Genomic DNA, 19,409 nt, shown 5'->3' with positions numbered 1-19,409 from the left:
AAATGAAGATGTCTTTGAATGCATGTTTCCCGTTATCTTAATCAGGTGTATTTAGAGGGAATACTTTGCAAAATGTAACTTTCCCCAAAAAATCAATGGCACTGAATAATTGGAATGCTCTCTATAGGCCATTCCGTCCCCTGTCAATTGTAGACACATAACAAATACTACGCAATTAATGGAAATGGACGTTGTTAGGGAAATCCCGTGCTTGGATGCCCCCCCCCCCCACCCCCGCACGCAACTCTGATCAGTCCAGCGCACTTTTAGGAACTGGGGGTTGCCGGTGGTGCTGGCAGGAGGAGAGGCGTGTATTTTCAGAAGGATAATGTAAGTGGAAAGGCTTGGCATCAGCTGATAAGCTCAGCAGAAAAGCCATATCAGCGCCAATCAATGGGTCTTTGTTTTCAGCTTGAATGAATCCCATTCCTAATGTTTCCTGCTTGCCCGCTGGATGTGCGAGCACAAAAAGCCCCCGCATTTCCAAAAACATAACAATGCCAAGTTGGGTGGAAAGGGGGTGGGGGGGTGGAATCCACCAGGAGGTGGCACCTTGCTGCTGCAGGGACCCGGGGAAGAGGAGGCTTACGTGCCCGCTGTTGGCACCTGCGATGGCAAACTCATATTGACAATTCGCGGGCCGTTTGTCTCTCCTCCAAGGCGTTTGTCCCAGTCATAATCTTAACAGAACCTGTCAGTGGAAGACCAATTTCAAAAACCCACGGACAGCAATCAGGTTCCCATGGTGAGACTTCGCCCCGGGACCTAGCCTCTCGCGGCCCTTTTAAACACAGCGTTTAACAAGATTAATGGAAGGCGGAAGCTGTGTAATCAAGGCTTTTTGCCCGACACGCTTCTATTTCTGTGTCTCGCGCGCTTCCCGTCACAATATCCCCTCCTCCGCCACACGGGATTGTGGCCAGACGAGGTCCAGGCTGAAATGGCGGGCGGGAGCGTCAGTGGCGGGACAGGGAATGATGTCGTGATGACAGGTGTGCGTTTTATCTGCATGCGTTTCTCCTTCTTTCTTTCCTTCCTTCTTCCGTTTTGTTTTTTTTTTTCCTGCTCATCCCACTTCTTTTCCCATCGCTGCCGTCACCCGGCCTTCTTTACAGGGTCTTAAAGCAAAAGTTCATGGTAGAAATGGGGAGGTTATGCACAGTTAGCCCAAGTTAGCCTAAGTGTTTTGGATTCTGTGATCTAGTCTTGTCCAGTCAGGTTAGCACAAGTTAACTTGTAGGGCTTGAATAGCATTATGCTCACAGTCACTGGTCTGACTGTGTTGCTCATTCAGCTTGAATTGACACTCTTCTGTTCTTTTGTGCTGGAAGTCTCTCTGGATAAGAGCATCTACTAAGTGGATGTAATGCAATGCAACAAATTGGCCCTGTACTCTGTATCCTTGATAACTGACACTTACTTAGTACCGTAGAGGCTGGGATGTGTGTGGGTGCGGGAATGTAGGAGGTGTGCAATCAAGGAGGTCAATCAGATTCAGATTAATTCTGTGGAACTGTTTTGGGCTTGCCTGAAATAACAGGCAGTCTTTAAAAATTACCTGGAAACTGCTAATCATCCCCTTCTCCTCTCACGAACTTCCAGACAGTTTCAGCTTTACAGAAAACTGCAGGACTCCCGCTTACCATTGAAACAGCACTCGGGACAATATCCAAAAAGTCTCTGGCCAATGGAATTGTCTCTTGATTGATTTTGTTCAGCCCTGAACATGTGACTGTATTAATTGTCTTAGAATATGCACAGAGAATGGAGTATTCCCATTCACCAGTATAATCTGGTGAGATTAAACTGACAGTAAACTAAATGCAAGTATGCAGTGGGATGGTTTTGACTCTGACGCACTTCCGAAATTAATATATTTTACTCTCTCACTATCACAATGACCTTCTCTGCAGATGCCCCTCGCCAGAGCGACTATGTTGTCGACAGCTGTCCACGATTGTGATGTCACACCATTCTGGTGATGTAGCAGGACCTGAGAGGGTGTTGGGCATCTCCCTGGTGTTCCAGGACATCTTGTGCTCTGGACTGGAAGAGGATGCAGGTTGTTGGCCAGCTGCAGTGCTCTACAATCCCACCGGACTGAGAGAGGCTCCACCTCCTTGAGTCGCAGGCGTGTTGACCGGGGGTTTTATCCTTTCCTTTCATCTAGGTAGAGCATGGAAATTGACTCATCGGCCTCCCGTTCCTGCGCAAAAGGAAGGAAAACCGAAAAATGGAATTCTCTTACAGATCTGAGTCACTGCGAAAAGTACCATTGAGCTCATTTGGGCCCCACCACCCCCCCCCCCCCCCCCCCCCGCCCCCAGTCATACCTGATACGGGATAAGCTATCTCGACTTGTTGTTTCGGGATCAAACAAAAAGCCAGGTTTCTTGTTAGGATCTCCCAAAAGCATGGTAACTGAAGGTCTCATGCTACAATAATTAGTCATGCCTGTCTGAAAATGAGTTTATACAGAATTTAGGCATGAATGAATCTTTTGTTTGATAGTAATACAACCTTGACACACATCACAGTGTTTTCTGTCTGCATGTTCTCTAGGTATACATTTTGGCACAACCTGGGCTGGGTTCACACTTTTGGAAATTCTATCTCTTGTCTTCCACTGAATTATAAATGTGCATCTGTGCCTGGTCAGTCATTACCTTGTGTGTTTACTCCAGGATGACTTCATTCTGACCTTTGAAGTCCACTGTCTGGGAGTGGCTGTCCAATAACTGAAAAACATGTCACGCTAACGGGCAAAGCAACTAGAAAAGCGCCACACATTGTAGGTTCGATCCTATCTCACATGAACACTCAAAATGATAAACAACACAAGGTTTTGATGGCTAAATCAGGGTGGTGGCGGTGGTGGTGGTGGGGGGCGGGGTCAGGGTTTGAGGGGGTGGACTATTTTCGGAGGAGATTGCTTTTAATGAGTCCAACTGCAATCAGTTGCCATGGTGAATGATTAGGCCAGGGAAATGAGTGCAGTCCCCCCCTCTAGTGTGTAACTCATCACGCCTGCAGTATTGCACGGTGGACAAACAGGACACCATACATCCAGCTGTTGCTGGGCAGGCATCTCAGACACTCCCAACTTTGTGTATGTAACAGTATCCTGTTTGCCTGGAGCCCTGTTCAGTCCAAAAGGATTCGCGGCTAAATACGATCCACACTCACTCTGTGATGTACCAACAAATATCACAACTCTCTGTCCTAATTACCTGCTTGATTACTTACTGTTTCAATGTTTGTGCCAGGTTTAGATAGGGCAGTTGGCTGGAAGCAATACCCAGAGATGGAAAAAACATTTCTGGACTGTCAAAATGTTACAATGTCCTAGGTCTCCTTAGATCATAAGATGCCAAGCGTGTTTGAACAAATGGTCATTGTACCTTACCATCACCCCAATATAGACCAGAGCATGAAGCACATTGAGCAGAGCTGATGATGGGGTATTGCTGGAGTTGGAGCTCCAATTCTGTGTAATTTCTTTTGTATATATACATATGTTTTTCATGTGTGTATGTCTCTGTAAGGAGAGAGGTCAACTCAACCTTTATTTAGAATTTTTGCATTTCTTGTTTATTTGCATTAAATATCTTGTTCTGAAAAAAGGGTGACCTCATTACAGAAGTGGAGACTGTTGATCAAAATCTCAACAAATCTGGAGAGCTTTGTTCAATCAGTTGGTATCTTCAGTCACACCCACATCCTCTCTGATGTGTTTTGATTTAGAAGAAAAAAAATCACAGTGCTGGAAGAGATTCAAAAATATTTTCCCTAAAAGGCTGCAGCTGAAGTTGGATTGCTTTTAACAGTTAATGTGCAGGTTCTGTTCTGGGATGTGTCCTAGAAATCTGGTTCCTTTGAGCAGGAGCAGGGGCAGGGGCAGGGGTGGTGGTGGGGGGGACCAAGCTAGCATTAAAAACAAAACCCGTATCCCGCTCCATGTCTCCCTCTGTGCCACGACCACCACCCCCACCCCCCTCGCATTGCCTCGCCTCTGTCAGAGACGTTCCACAAAAACATGCCTCACCATCTCCCTTCCCCTTCATCGTGGCCCCCCGACTCACTCATACAGAGAAGAAAAGAGGAGATTAAACAGGGAGCCTAGCCCATCTGCCATTGCCTGTCCAGGAACCTTCTTCTTCTTCACACACACGCACACACGCACACACGCACACACACACACACACACACACACACATTTCCCCGATTCCCCGGTTCTCAGTGACAGAGTCCTGCTGTTTTGCTTTCACCCTCAGGGGACATGAGCTGTTTTTTTAATAGAGAAAAACTGTCCCTCAAGATGGAGGAAAGCTAAATGGTCATTGTGAAGGTCCTATTCAAACCTGTGCTGTATTGGAGAGGGGGTGTCGGGGCATTCTTTTAGAGAGAGGGAGAGGAGAAAGTAGGATAAAGACAGAGATGGAGAAGAAGACAAGGGTGTGTGTCTGTGTGTGTGTGTGTGTGTGTGTGAACACGCACACATGAAAGCATGTCGAGGAGAAGATTTACCATCCTTTGTGTGGATTATGAAACATTCCACTTGCCTGATTCCTCTACCATCTTTCCTGTGCTTTCTGTTTGGGTCCAGTTCATGCGGGGCATGTAAGATAGAGAGCAAAGACTGTTCTCTTCCTCTGTCTCCCTGTACTGTTCCATTATGTTGAGGCTAAAGTACGTCTTGAGTAAGGTCTTGAGTATTATCTCCTGGGTTATTTCTTACTCTTGCTAACTACTACATTGTGTAGATGTTTTGAAAATGCTAGTTAACAAGGTGACATGAAGTACTTACAGTATGTCAGTACTTAATGCATGTTATTTGAAGTTAAAAAGATGCAGGTAAATCACTGATCGCTGCTCATATTATGGGTTTGAAAGGACAGTGTATGCCAGATGCAAAAATTAAAAAAAAAAAAAGCAACGAAACACGAAACAGAAACAGAATGTTCCAAACCAATGCAATTTTAAAATACAACTTGAAAGGTTTGAACAGACTAACCTCAATTTCTTTAATTGAAACAATGTTTTTTTCTGTTCTCTCAACCTTTTTTTTTTTTTTTTTGTCAAACATCCAATGCACTCTGCCCTTCAGCGCTGAATGGGAAATCGCCCCCTCCCCCTACTTCACAGTGCCGCCCATGACACCATGTCCAACAAGCTTAGTGGCAGGTGCTGGCTTATCTTAACCAGGCGCTTTCACCCCGAGTGGGACGGGAGGATTTGTTAATACTTTACTCACGGGCCTAGCAGCTGAATGGGAATGGACCTGCCCTTTGATCAGAGGCCGGTACGCAGCAATAGGCTCTTTGCGGCATGCGTAATTCTAATACGGGCTCAAATTTGTTCTTAAAGGCTTGAAAAGACACATTTCAAGTGCAGAAAGAGTTCTGGAAAGCTGCTTTATGCTCACTAGCGTTAGTTGTGTTGATATGATGGAAATAGTTGTTATAAATGACTTTTGTTCCCAGAAAACACTGAAATTTAAACACTTAAATACTAATTTAAATGCTTCACTAAGAAACACAGACGCTTGACTGCATTTGCTCATGCTCTGATCCAGCAAAAGAAATGGCAAAACCTGAAGGTGGCATGCAGAACATACAGTTTTTCTATGCCGTTTCTGAGTAATGTAGAAACTATGTGCAAACATAAATATATGCACATATGCACACCTGCACACACACACACACACAGACACACACACACACACACATACACTGTTATTCCCCATTTATTCTTTCTTATCTCTGAATAAAAGCGGCTGTCTGTCACTCATTGTGTGGCTTTGTGTGAGCGCACTTGGGAGGAACAAGCAAATAAAAGGAGCATAACCACCAGGCCTAGCACAGCCTGCAGGCCCGGTAACTGCCTGGCCCAACTGAGCATAACAGTCTTGGGCGGCCTGCTCGGTGGCAGGTGCTGGGCCAGGCCGAAGACCACATTTCCACCTTCCCTGGGGGGGAAAGATACGCTAATATCAGACCCCTCCCATCTTTCCATTCTCAGCGTGAGAAAGTCCTCAGCCCATTCAGAGTCGTTGTTTTTGTGTTTTGTTATTGTTTTTTTTTTTTTCGGATGAAGGGATGAGTGGCAGGTGATTTCAGTCAGAGAGTCATTAATGCCCCTCCTCCTAGATGGATATTAACAGCGATTCAAAACAGTTCGTGCACCAAAGAATTATGAGGAAAAAAGCATGGGAAAAGAGGATATTTTATTTCAAAGTTGAGGAAATTGAGTATCTTTCACTAATCATGCTACAATAATCTTAATATTCATTTTGAGACATGGATGCTGTTGCGATATGAGAAGTGCTTTGGAATTGAAGGTCTAACAAAAAAAGTTTCACTTCATTGCCTATTTTGCTCTACCCCTGAACAGCTGATTATGCGTAATTTACACTTCATGGTTACAGAATGGCAATTCGCTGTCACCCTGTGTAATTTATTTTGCTCGATAGTTAAGAGGGAGAAAGCGATAGAGAGCATTACCATTTACAAACGGGCATCATAAGGGATGGATTAAAAAGGGTCTATAGAGCCAGTTAATGTATACTGTGGGAACTTTGCACAGGGCTGGATATCGGCTCAATAGAATTAATACGGTCTCCAAGAAATGTACAGACCAACACAAATTCGTAGTTACAATCTGCCACCCCACATTGCCTAGATGATACCGCACTGTAAATAACCAATATTGTTGTGATCTTTTATGATTTAAGAGCTTTTTTTGGGGGGGGGGGGGGGGGGGGGTAGCCAAGGGAAAAAGCCCTTAGGCTAAATTGTCTTACAAATGTATGATGCATAGTTCTTATATGCTATACATACTTCATGAGCATTTCAAATGGAAGTCAATGAGACATGAAACAGCAATTCAGAATTTTTCAGTTTATTTAAGAAAAATATATATTTCTGACTTTGTGACAATAATAGGCACATAACATAGACATATATACAATTCTCTTTATAAATACACAATATTTACAAAACTTAAATTATATAGAAAAGGATATCTTGAGGCTTTTGTACACATTGCATTGTTAAATTAAAGAAATAATAATCACTATAATGATAAAAACAGAATGACGACAACAAAAATATATTTGGTTTAAAAACAAGAAAGAACAAAATGAAAGAGTCCTTCATTCCATAGAAAAAGACATCTTTGAAAAGAGACAGGATGTTGACTACAAATGAAAAAAAAGACTGTCAAAGTGTGAGGCTTTGTTCATGCCACTTTGAATGGCTGAAGTTGCTTACCAGTAATTTACATAAGATGAAAGCTTACATACATATAGCAAAGAGCATTGATCAAGTCAAAGGGTACAAGGTACACTTGTACAAGGATGATCAATGCTATTAAGACTAGTTGGTGTGGTGTTTATATAAAAATATACTCCCAAAGAGATGTTCAAATAAATTAATCAAACATTTCTTAAAGGAATACAAATGTATACAAAAAACTGGTATTACAATTTTCAGTGTTAAAATACAGTACCTTTTTTCTTAACTCATATTATTTTTATATTTCGTAAAGAACAGGCACTTATTTAATTGTAACCCATTGGGTTCCCTTGGAATGCTTTCATTAGCTTCATTAGAGCATATTGGTGATATGCACTGGAGAAATGTGTCCAACTGGAAATGGGCATTGGGTTTTGGCATCACAAAACCTGCCTGCTCCGTTTCTCCAAGGCAACATTTCCCCAATTATTACTATCATCGATAAAAATTTAAATGCATTACTAGGTGAAAAATACGCTTCTGATGCCTACATCTACAAACTGAGACATCAGCCAAAACAGACGTGGATCCCGCGGGTGCTCCAAAGAGGCCACTTTGGACTCGCACACCTCGTTCTTGAGTCTTGGCCCTCACCTACAATGAGATCACTTCTACATTCCAAGGAGCTCTTCTTGATCATAGCATTGCGATACCCTGACAAAATGTCCCGTCTTAAAAGCTGTGTTTTCGCTTGTCTTCTAAGGCCCTTTTGTCTTCTGTCTGGAGGGAAAGGCACCATTGTTGTTCTCGTTCTGCTCTTTGAAGTTCACATGACATTTGGATAGATAGTGGAAGAGAAAGATCCTATCTTCTGCTTTTACAGAAATCCTTGGTTTACTACGTCCTGCGTGGAATGTTCTCGTTTCTTCTTTGCTCTTTCAGTTATTTCAAAACACATTGGAAAAGAGTACTGGGAGAAAAATGTAGTGCAAATAATTCCGGCCATTCTTCCTGCTTTCTGTCCCCCTCCATCTTCCCACAATTCTCCTTCCTTCCTCAGAAAAAAGGTTCTCCTCCCCAGAAGTAGTCGGTTTAAAAAAAAGAGCAGCATGAATAAATAATAAATAATATAGATATAATATATACTCTTCATTTTTTCAAATGTCTGTTAAAAAGAATGTAAACATGTCCGGACAGGGTCCCTTGTGGATGAGGTGCTCCAGATCTGGAATACTGTCGTTAAACCTTTGGAAAAGAAAAGAGATAAGAAAAGAGTTAAAATCAGCCCCACAAGAACAGCTCATGGCAATACACAAAAATAGAAAACTTTCTGCATTGTAAAGAGGATACAGCACCAAAGGTAAAAGTAAAGTAAGTCAAAGTGAAGATTACAAACTTGCCATTAACTTCTTGCTTGCTATTACAAAGATATTGCTTAAAAATTATTTTCAAGCTAATTCAGAATGAGCTACAGAAAAGAGATGCTTACCTCAGTAGCAAACACACACTGGTCAATCTGCTCAGGGATGATGTAGACCGGATGATATAGCCCTTCTTTTGGGAAGCTTAGTTGGGGGACCAAAATACTGGATTCAGATTTCTTTCTGGAATGGAAAAAGAGCAAAAAAACAGGTTACTTCCTTCATTCTTTACTGAAATGGCAGCAACATTACATCTTGTTCACAACCCTAAATTTTGCACATTTTGAGTGCTGTTTGCCTGTTCATGTCCTGCCTCCTACAAAGTTGGCCTCTCTTCGTTTACTCAGTCAACTGCCTATACAGTTCCATATTTGCATTCAAATGCCTAATCAAGCTGAAACATGTTGGTTATTCCTGCAATCCTGGTTGCATTCATTCAGGCAAAACAGAGCACACAACACTGGTGGCTTCTGTCAAGCCCATAGAGACCATCAATTTCATCATCTGTTCAGTGGCTGCCTGTCAAATCTGCCCTAAGCGTTTTGGCAAACCTGTGAACTGTGACTTGGTTTTGAAATGGCGTAAAAGTGCTGAGTGTTGACTTACTGGTCCAGCTTGCTCTTGGAGTTTCGCTCCTCCTCAGCCAGGTTGTAGTCCTTCAGCTTGTGCTTGTAGGCCGACTTGTCGGAGGCCGCCTCGCTGGCACTGAGCTCGGCGTCTTTGTTGGAGACTTTGTAGGGCCCTCCCGGGATGAGGAAAGCCTCCTTCTCACGGGGGAAGGACGGAGCGCGGTTGTTGATGGTCTCCAGGTCGTTGCGCACCGAGGCTCCCAGGCTCTTGCGGCCCTGACGCATCTGCCGCAGGACGTAGACAGCGGCGCACACCACAAGGGTGAGGGTGATGAGGCCCAGGGCGAAGGACACGGCCAGCGCCACGGGGAAGCCCTTGGGCCCCTCGGGGCTCCGCACGCTGAACTCGCAGCGTGGCCCCATGAAGCCCGCCGGGCACTGGCAGACGGCACCGGTGAAGTGGGTGTAGCAGGTGCCGCCGTTCTGGCAGGGGTAGGCGCTGCAGGCGTCGGCGCGCACGCCGCAGTCCTTGCCAGTGTAGCCCAGGGTGCAGGTGCAGGTGTAGTCGTTGATGCCGTCCACGCAGGTGCCCGCGTTGCGGCACGGGTTGCTGGCGCAGTCGTCGATGTTGATCTCGCAGCGGGCGCCAGTGAAGCCGGACCGGCAGCGGCACAGCAGGCTGTGACCGAGGTCAAGGCAGTGACCGCCTAAAATGAGGGCAAAGAAGAACTGGCTTAGTATTATGTAAACACACACAGAACTGGATAAATGATTTGCACAATCATGATGGGGTGCAATGACCAGATGAAAGATCATAAGGTATAAATATTTGCAAACTCCTGCTCAAGCCTCAGCTGATACAAGAGCACTTGCACAATTTGGTACACACAATACTTGAGCCCCATGTGCCAGTGTCTATCAGGGAAACAGTGTCAGCTATTTCAGCTGCATTTTATGGGTACCTTGCTGTAATCAGCATATGAAGGCATTATCGCCAACGTTGAGGTGCATGGATATGTTAGGAATGCTCCAGGTTACAGATAAGACATCCTCCCACTCCCACTGAGATACTCCCCTGGTCAAATTAAAGCACAAGTAATTAGGACCCAGGGGAGTTGTCAGTGTGCCAAACATGTATGCTGATATGATAGAAGTCTCTTCACCTCCATATCAGCATGAGAAAATAAAAAGGCACATCTTTGGAAGGCTGCTTTGTTTTGTTTTGTGCATGCCCTCAGTGAAATGCTGGCACAAGAGGTACATTTTTCACATGGACAATAAAGTCCACATCCTGGGTATGTAGAAGAAAAGCCCTGAGCAACCATGAGACCTGACATGACTGGTGTAAGAGTCCTTTAAAATGATGGTGGTACCTGCCAGAAATACATGGGAACCACGGTTGGCTGCTTTCAGCAGTCATGAAAGCTGATAAGGCTTCTCAGCTGCATCATCTCCTTAATCAAAAGGTGACACTCATACTTGTCACTTTTGTGCTCAGAGCTTTCTATTTCAGAAGCCAGGGCCATGACTCTCACCGTTTGCGCAGGGATTATGGCTGCAGCGGTCCAGCTTCTTCTCGCAGTTGGACCCCGTGTACCCGGTCGGGCATCGGCAGGTGTACCCTCCGGTCATCTTCTCCACGCAGGTGCCCCCATTGAAACAGGGACCGTCGGCACAGGTCATGGCACTGATCTCGCAGTTCTTTCCGTAGAAACCCTGGGGACATGTGCAGGAGTAGTCGTTCTCCATATCCTAAAAAAGAACAAAGAATTTCATTAAACATTGAACTCTGTTAATGTAGTACAACCTAAGTCGAAATGTTTTTATGGAGAATTGAACTTAGAAATGTTTGTATTAAAAGAGAAACATTGCACTGAGTTTGCGAACTTACGTTACAACTTCCTCCATTCTTGCACGGGTTGCTGTCGCACTCGTTGGTCTCAATCTCGCAGTTGTTGCCGCTGAAGCCTGGACGGCACGTGCAGGTGTAGCTTCCCTGGCCGGTGTTGGTGCAGGTAGCGCCGTTCCTGCACGGCTTGTGGTTGGTGCAGTAATTCAAGTCCTGGTTGCAGAACAGCCCGCCCCAGCCTTCCTTGCACTCGCACTGCCACGGTTGCCCGCAGGTGCCGTGGAGGCAGCCGGGATAGCGCACGCACTCGTTGCACAGGGGGCCTTCCCACCCGAGGCGGCACTTGCACTCGCCGGGGGACTCACAATAACCGTGCTTGTCGCTGCAGCCAGACGAGCAGATGGCTGTTGTCCGAGGGAGAAAATGAAAAGAGAGAAAGGGGGAAATTAAAATGATTGTGCCCCCTCTCGCATCATCACCCCCTCCCCTTTTAGCTCAAACACCAAGTATTTGTTAAGTACTAAACTAAGCAGCTGGTAGGCACACAAAAGGAACACATGCCGTCTTCTTTTCACGCAAGGGAGCGCACATTAAGTTCTAGCGCGTGTCTGTTAAATCATGCTCCCTGCTCCCATTGTTGGAACGAACAAAAGAACGCAGACAAACCACATTTACCGCGACAGAAGCTTTCATCGAAATGGGGTGGTTGAGCTGGTTAAGTCAACCGCTGAATGGAGCCTTTAGGCAGTAGTTAATAACGTGTAAAAGGTATCAGTTATTCTTTATGATGAGGATGGTTTGATTTCAACCTACGTCGCCCTATTCAAATAAACATTATATGGCTGTCGTAAGATATTGACCCATCTGTCGTACTGCACTCTTCATCTCGTCTGATTTTAGTAGCCCGAACATAACGGAAGTTCTACAATACAATTACAGTAGTCTACTTACGTTCTGAGCAGTAGTCGCCTTTCCAACCAGCCAGGCATGCTCTGTTGCCAGCACCGTCGCATGTATAGTGTCCGAAGGTATCGTTGCGGGGTCTGCAGTAGTCGGAGCAGCTGTCGCCGTAGTAATGCTCGTCGCACACAACATGGTAAGAATAACGCAGCTCGCTTTGCTCTCCAAAATTGACGTCCTGTGACCAGTCTTCGCCGATGGCTAGTCTCCTACGGGTGGCGATGCGGCTGATGAGATTGTTTTGGTTATCTGGATGGAGAGGAATACATAAAGTTGCTTAATTAAAACACATGGTCGGTGTTGTCGCAACGACTGGTCACACCATTTCGACTTCAAATGTACATCTTTAATACTGTTACCAGTTCAACTACGTTTATTTACACATAAGTAACATTTCATGTATACACACAGTTAATTTTTAACAACTTCTAAACTGTTACGCTTATGGCTTCCAAAGCACAAAGTAACTTTCTGCCCCCTAGTGGAGCGCCAGCTTTAATGCCTACCTGTGGACTGTTCTGAAGACTCGGCGCTCCAAGCTTCGATGATGAGCGAAAACGTACCCTGCACACACAAAAAAGTCGGTTAGAACTCATGGTCCCAAGTGTGGGGGGAAAAGGAGTTGTCTTTCTATCTCAAGATGTAATTGTAAAATATAGGCTACTCACCGGCCACTTGAAATGGAAGGGGACCTTGATGGGAGCGCTACTGGAGATAGCACTCTGATCTGCGCGGAAGATTTCCGTCAGTCCAGTGCCGTAGGTGCATGGAGGTTCGGGGAGGATGACATCCTGAGAGTGCTTGAGGCACACTCGGAAAAAGATCCTGCAATCCCTGGACCTTCTGCAAACATCGCGAGTGCTTCTGAATGCGTGCACTTTCAGCTCAAACACACCGGACGACTCAACCTATAAAAGTAAAACCGAGCATGAGTAAGTGCACAGTCCCAAAAAGCAGGTATGCGCAGTAAATATGAACAGCATTTATTTATTGTGTATTCGTTTTTTACTCACCAATTGCGTCGATATCAACACCAACAAACAGGTTAATAGCAAAGTCATTTTGTGTTTAGGTTCTTGGTCCGCTATTAAGCAATAGCAGACAGAGGCAGATATCCAGTGAAGGTAAAATATATCCACGTATGTCCAAAAAGTAGTAAAATAGCACAAAAAAACAAGAAGGACTGACAAAGAAATATCACTGACAGGTTACTACGATCAGACAATGCGAAGATAAGTGGAGCATACGATATATGAAAAAATCCTTAGGCTCCTTTCAAGTGCTTGCCTTGGACTTTGACGTTCTGTTTCTAAGAGTTGAGTGCGCGACGGTGAATATATAGCCCAAGTCACGCCCTCGGGGCGGGGCGAAGCGGGAGGGGGGCAATAGGAATATCTGATAGTCATTAAATGTGCGCCGTTTTTTTCTCTTTTTTTGAAAGCTTTCATTTGATATCACTAAAGTGATTCTATACGCAATTTAAGGAAATGTTTGGCGCGTGGGCATACACACTCTCAGATTTGTTTTTAGCTACAGAAGAGGGTGTACAAGATGTGGACAACGCACAAGTATATGTGTTCGATATAGATGGCCCTCGGGTCTGTTGAATTGATGGGGTACAGCAAATTTAAGGGTGCTAAGAGCATAATTAAACATTAAACATAATGTAACATAACATTAAACCAATCATATTTGTATGCATCGACACCTAATTTCTTATTAACTCCCAAGGGTCAGTTTAATAGCTTTTTAATCTTATCGTTGCTCGAAAGCTGACCGCAAAAGCCTTTATAAACCGCAGTGACTGTAGTGCCATCAGGTTGAGGTAAATGTTTTGGTATCATTGTTAAAATATAGCTAAAATCAGGTATAGCTAGTCTCAGGCTAGGTTGTGAATTCAAATGGCATATGTGGCAGAGGGTTCTGAGCATGTATGGTTACGCTACGTTTAAACTGGACAACTTGGGGCGATATAGCAATTTGTGCATTTCAAACACCACGAAGAATTGGACGGTTTTCTTTATTTCTGTGAACTTTAATGTGTCGCGTGCCGTCCAATTCTTCCAGAATGTTTTCATGCTCTCGTGGGAGGGCCGACGTGGATTGAGCGGAGCGGGGGAGAGTGGGGTGACCACACTCCCCCTTAATTCAGTTCAGAAATTGTAATTGTTCTGACGCGTGCGAGTCGTTACACCGGCAGGTTTCGGACGGAGACCTTTTATTGTGCCAACGGGAGATCCGGAGGGGTCTTTTGTTATCTTGGTTTGGGTTGTAGGTCTGGAGAGGGGAGGGGGCCGGGGGGTTGTGGGGGTAGCACGGAGAGCTGTAGATGTTGGGATAATTGCTTTTGTGGAGGCTTCATGCTTACAGCTGTATGGTAATCAACAGCACCTGGCTATTCTGTGCCCCGACCCCCTTCTCTGCAGCGGCACCTCTCCAGTGAGTAATAACCAGTTAATCTGGATTGATCTCAGAATACCATAAGAATACCTGATATCACATGGTTAAACATCGACATCTGCAAAAGTTGAAGCATTAAAGGCGTTTGCGGTTTTTTCCCCACTGGGTCGAACGTTCATAGTCCCAAAGATACCAAGGAAAACGCACTTGAATGTATTAAAAGTTAAGACTGTCCTGGTTTCTGTATAGAATGTTTGCCAATTGGGTTTTAAATATAACTGTTAACTGAACATGTGTTTCCCCTGGATGACTTCCACCCACTGTCGCCTGTTACGTTTTCCCCATAGGACTTTATAAACAAACCCACACGTGCGCATTTCTTCCAAAATGCACTTGGAAAATGTCGAGTAAAGAAGAAACATATGATATTTTATTTATTAACAAAATATATATTTCAGTGCGCTTGCCCGTTTCTTTTGTAATCCAATAAACGGCAGACGGACGGTCGACGGAAATCTGTGCCATTGTTTTGGGTGAAGGAAAGGTTGCGGGTTCTATTATGAGACTCAATGTGCTGATGGCCGCGGGGTGGCCCGATTTTGAGCCAAACGCTGTGTATGAGCCATATGCTATTCTCAATAACACGACCGGTTACCCTTACACAGCCAGCCAGCATCGTTTCTGAATGATTTGAGCAAACTTGGCTCTGAAGAGCACACACTCACACTCATACCTATTCGGTTTTTTACTGTGTTTTCTACGGATGGCCCACTTTAGAGAAGCAATCTGGTATCATTCGAGCAAACGAATTCTTCTTAGAAACAACTAATTCAGCTAATAAATAATAATAAAAAAAACAAGTGACATCGCCCATTGTTTTAGGGCAAAAATATCACGTGGGATTCTCCCGATAACGTTCCTATACTACACAATTATTGTATTCGAGTACATTTAAAAACGTGCAATATATTTTGATGGGCGTGAAGACATTTGCGAAGACGCAAAATTGCTAACACGAGTTTTTGCACAGTCTTGTTTTAACCGAGTCGGTGTTTTGAACAGCTGCAGCAGAAGAAGTTATGCTACAAGTAAACCCTTTGTTTTTTGAAGTTTTATCATTGCTTTCATATCTGCTTAATACGGACAGGAGTCCGGCGTGTGCCATAAATGCAGTTGTGTGTGTGTGTGTCTGCCACATGTCTAAGAGCGTGTGTCAGTGGGGTGGGTGTGTTTGGCGGGGGGAGGAGGAGAGGGGGGCGCGAACTCAGACAAAGGGCCGCTTTACAAACTGTTGCTCATCTTTGGCGCTCTTCTATTGTGATTCTAATGAAGGCAGCGCGTGCCTCCGCTGGCCTGACTTTATCCCAGGCACGCTTCGACTGAACTGCCGCACAAAGGAAAGAGGGGGGTGTAGATGGAGCTCCCATTGTCTCTATTTTGTCGAACAATTATCCAGACTGGGCGCTCATGTGGCTTGAGTTCCAAGCCACAACAAAGAGAAGCTAAATAAAAATAAATGAACCTTGGAGTAAACAATGTGAGTTATTGTAACAAGAACCCATAATCGGCCTGATCCTATAAAGTCGTGAAGCTTGTTGCTAGATCAAACAACAAAACAATGTGACTCGCGCGGCTGTAACACTAGAGCATTTATGGACAGTTTTGATAAAATAGAAATGCTAATCCTGGTGTTTTTACCAGGCCAATAGCAAGTCTGACCGATGGTTTAAGTGGCATGTATTTGTTACAAGTGCATGTTCTTATTATACACGCTGAGAAATACATTCTTAATCAAAAGAAGAAATGGTTTACTAAAGGTCTCAGCTTGAACATTACAGGACAAAAAAGTTTCCCTTATTTTTAAGTAAAACGTTTCTGATAATTACTAAGATCACAACATTTAACCATCAGCAAGGGCAAGGGTAAAACCACTCGGTTACCATCGTTACGTTTTGCTGAAATCCTACTTACAATATATTGCAGACAGTAGAGAGAACGCCAACCTAGATCTTAACATTGTGCATTTGAATAAATATGTACAGTTCTCAAAGCAAGAAACAGTTAAGCAGATCATATACTGTAACTGGTGGAGGTCGCCTGTATTTCTGTGTTTACACGTTTCAATACTGGTTGGAAATTAAAATTAATTTCTGATTGACGTAGGGCCTAATGCGATTGTGATCGAGCTCGTGTGCTAGATCATTTGGAGGTCTTATATACGTTTGACAGTTTACTGACTAAGTTATTTGCCCAATGTTATATTGATTTTGTAATTTAGATTGGGGTGATAAATGTAAATGTAAATAGTTATGATACAGCTTTACGCAAATATACTCACGCCCTAAATGGCAGGAGCTGGACGCACAGGTGTCACTCGCGTCGCTGGCTATCACGACAGGAATGCGAACGCAGAACAGAACACCCTGTTGCCTAAAACAATAACGAGACAATGTCATGATACATCTGTATGCATGTATATAAAGATACTACACAGCAAAATCAATAATGTTGATTCAACCCAAATAAGTGTAAAAGTGTGACAATATAGACATTTGATGAACACTATTGAGTTCCCCGTGTATACAGCGATACTTTCGCCGGTATAAAGAAAACAAATCCATGCATTTCTGCCCTGCAAATCAGAGAATATTCGTGGCAGTGTAAGGATGCAATAAGAAGGAGTATGCGTAATATGTGGCAGGCGAAAATGGTAGCGAGCACCGAAATTATCGTTCGAAGGCAACATTTCTTCTCTGGGAAATTTTAACCAGAGAGGTGTGTCAACACCTGGCACTTCACTCCACGCGCCAAACTCCCAAATGGTGCAGCAGTCCTCGCTTTTGTTTAAGTGCGGCGTGTGTCTGTCCTTGGTGTTACAACTGGGAGGAGAAAGAGAGCAGACAGGGCTATAGGGGCGGAAAGACGCACCGCGAGGAATTCTGCAGAGGTGTTAACCAGTGGCAGAAGGCATAGGGCGCCTATAAACGGACGTTTGTGCATTGGAAGGAGGTGTCGAACACCACACCTCGAAGTTTGGGGGGAATGGATTCTCATGCTGTCGCATGCCGACAGCAGTCTTTTCTCATTTATAACCTATTTTCCAAAGTAACACGTTCTTCTTTCCCATGCAATTTGTTCACACCTCTTGAAAACGCACTTCTGCGTATGTTGTGCCCTGAAACTGCACAAGCCTATTTTGCGCTGTTTGCCAACATTCTTCTCAGTAAATATTCAAGTCGCCTGCCTTCAAAATCCCTAAGAGCAAACATATTGACTACTGTCAATCTGTTCGTTTTCCCAAATTGCCAGGCAATTGATCCCTATGGTAGCATCCTCTTATTGACTAACAGCCCACAACTTGATTTGGTAAAGTATACTGTAACAGCAAATCACAACTAAAAGGAATACATAAACATAAATTTACTGACATCCAAATCACTCTTGCCCGTATGTGATTTGTTGGAGGCATGGGTTACAATGTCCGATACAGCCGAGTTCACGTTGGCACGTGTGCCCCTGTCCGGGGGAGGTTGTTAAAGCAAAAAGGCTTGACACCTCCCAATCTGTAGCTCTGTGTGAATTGGCCAGCCACATGCTCGGGTTATTTTCGTTTTCCAGCCGTAACGGTTGGAAATCTTTGGCACACAACCACGTTAACACTTTCCAACATGTTGCACATTAAAGTTGCCATTCATTTGGTTTTCGTGGGTCAAGGGAATTTAACCAGCATGAAGAATGTTTGGAAAACACCGTTCCATTTTGCCCTGGCCATCTGACGCACGCTCTGGAAATCTAGCTAAGGCACAGGTGTGCTGACAAAAAAACGCTGAATATTGGCAAAAAAAGATGCGCGTGCATTGATCGTGCATTGACCAGATGTAAATGTGATCGTGTGATACGAAGAATCACAAGAATGAATAGTATACAGTTAAATTTCAACAACAGTTTTTGCGTTGCATTTTCCAAGGTGATTTACCTTTTAATCTGGTTGATTTTATAGACGCGTCTGTTTTGTTCCATTTGTTTATTAATTTATTTTGTCGTAATTAAAAACATTGCACTGAGCAGTAATACTGCAGATAAGAAGCATCGTGTATATATTTGTATGACGTGTGACATCTACAAGAAAGCTGGGTACTCAGAGCCCTTTAAAAACCAAGCATAGAGGATGACATCGTATTCTCCCGTAAATCAGTGCTAATAACGGGTGTTTGTTCCAATGGCGCTGCTATTTGTAAGAGTAAATTGATAATATGCAAACGACAGTTTTACTTCTGTCTCATTAAGCAGGTTGTAGAATGCAAAACTATGCTCTTAAAAAAACAATATTCTCTACGCACCTCATTTTTATTATTATTAGCATATCATTTGTATATTTATGTGGTGTCTGCTGGTGAAAGTTTATATGAGGCTCCCAGAAATAATAAATAAGAAATATATGATATCAACTGGCCAGTCTCACCACATTGGGTACCGTGCTAGATTGTGAACTCTTGTCTAGAAAAAAATCCTCTGGGTTTCTGTGTTTATACAGCAGAATCAAAATAAAACTGAAAGAAACATCGCTTCAGTCACATAAGTACTTGACTTTTCAGCTTCAAGTAAACAAAAGAAGAATTAAGTAAGGTTCTCGACCTCCTCAATGCTACGCATAAAAAGCGTTATTTCCTAAAACATAAAAATAATGAAAAACTCCAGATGTTGCGTTCTAAATTTGCGATAGGGCACTGTTATTGTTTGTATGCATGGGTAACACATCCATAATATTCTTTTTTCTATCCATTGTGTTTCATGTAAAAGAACACTGAGTTATTTATTACCATCATTTCTGCAAGGGCCAAAAATGCATACATACAAAGGCTGTGTTAAGTGAAAATCCTCATGCATTCGTTAACATCGTCAAAAGAAAGAGAAACTTCAAAACCGTTCAAGCACATCAGTGTTTTACAACTTAATAATATGCTACACCACATTG

At 43.7% G+C, this 19,409-nt stretch overlaps 1 protein-coding gene across 1 annotated transcript; it reads right to left on the bottom strand.

Annotated features, from left to right (window-relative positions):
- Positions 1 to 7,494: 7,494 nt before the first annotated feature.
- dlc (deltaC) lies at positions 7,495 to 13,326 on the bottom strand. Its single transcript, XM_036536464.1, has 9 exons — positions 13,048 to 13,326; positions 12,703 to 12,942; positions 12,541 to 12,598; positions 12,026 to 12,283; positions 11,117 to 11,478; positions 10,761 to 10,977; positions 9,263 to 9,932; positions 8,725 to 8,839; positions 7,495 to 8,480 (listed from the first exon to the last, which is right to left on the bottom strand). The coding sequence occupies exons 1-9, from the start codon at positions 13,093 to 13,095 to the stop codon at positions 8,475 to 8,477; spliced, it is 1,974 nt and encodes a 657-aa protein (XP_036392357.1). The 5' UTR covers positions 13,096 to 13,326; the 3' UTR covers positions 7,495 to 8,474.
- Positions 13,327 to 19,409: the final 6,083 nt, after the last annotated feature.

This window comes from Megalops cyprinoides, chromosome 9, assembly GCF_013368585.1.
Source record: "Megalops cyprinoides isolate fMegCyp1 chromosome 9, fMegCyp1.pri, whole genome shotgun sequence".
In the NCBI taxonomy this organism is placed as follows: domain Eukaryota; kingdom Metazoa; phylum Chordata; class Actinopteri; order Elopiformes; family Megalopidae; genus Megalops; species Megalops cyprinoides.
This window is presented reverse-complemented; position numbering and strand designations above follow the sequence as displayed.

Coding starts and splice junctions, on each gene's coding strand:
- dlc (XM_036536464.1), bottom strand. CDS start 13,095: ATGACTTTGCTATTAACCTGTTTGTTGGTGTTGATATCGACGCAATTG. Junction 11,479..12,025: donor AGGCGACTACTGCTCAGAAC/GTAAGTAGACTA, acceptor CTCGGACAACAG/CCATCTGCTCGTCTGGCTGC. Junction 9,933..10,760: donor CCATAATCCCTGCGCAAACG/GTGAGAGTCATG, acceptor CCCTCATTTTAG/GCGGTCACTGCCTTGACCTC.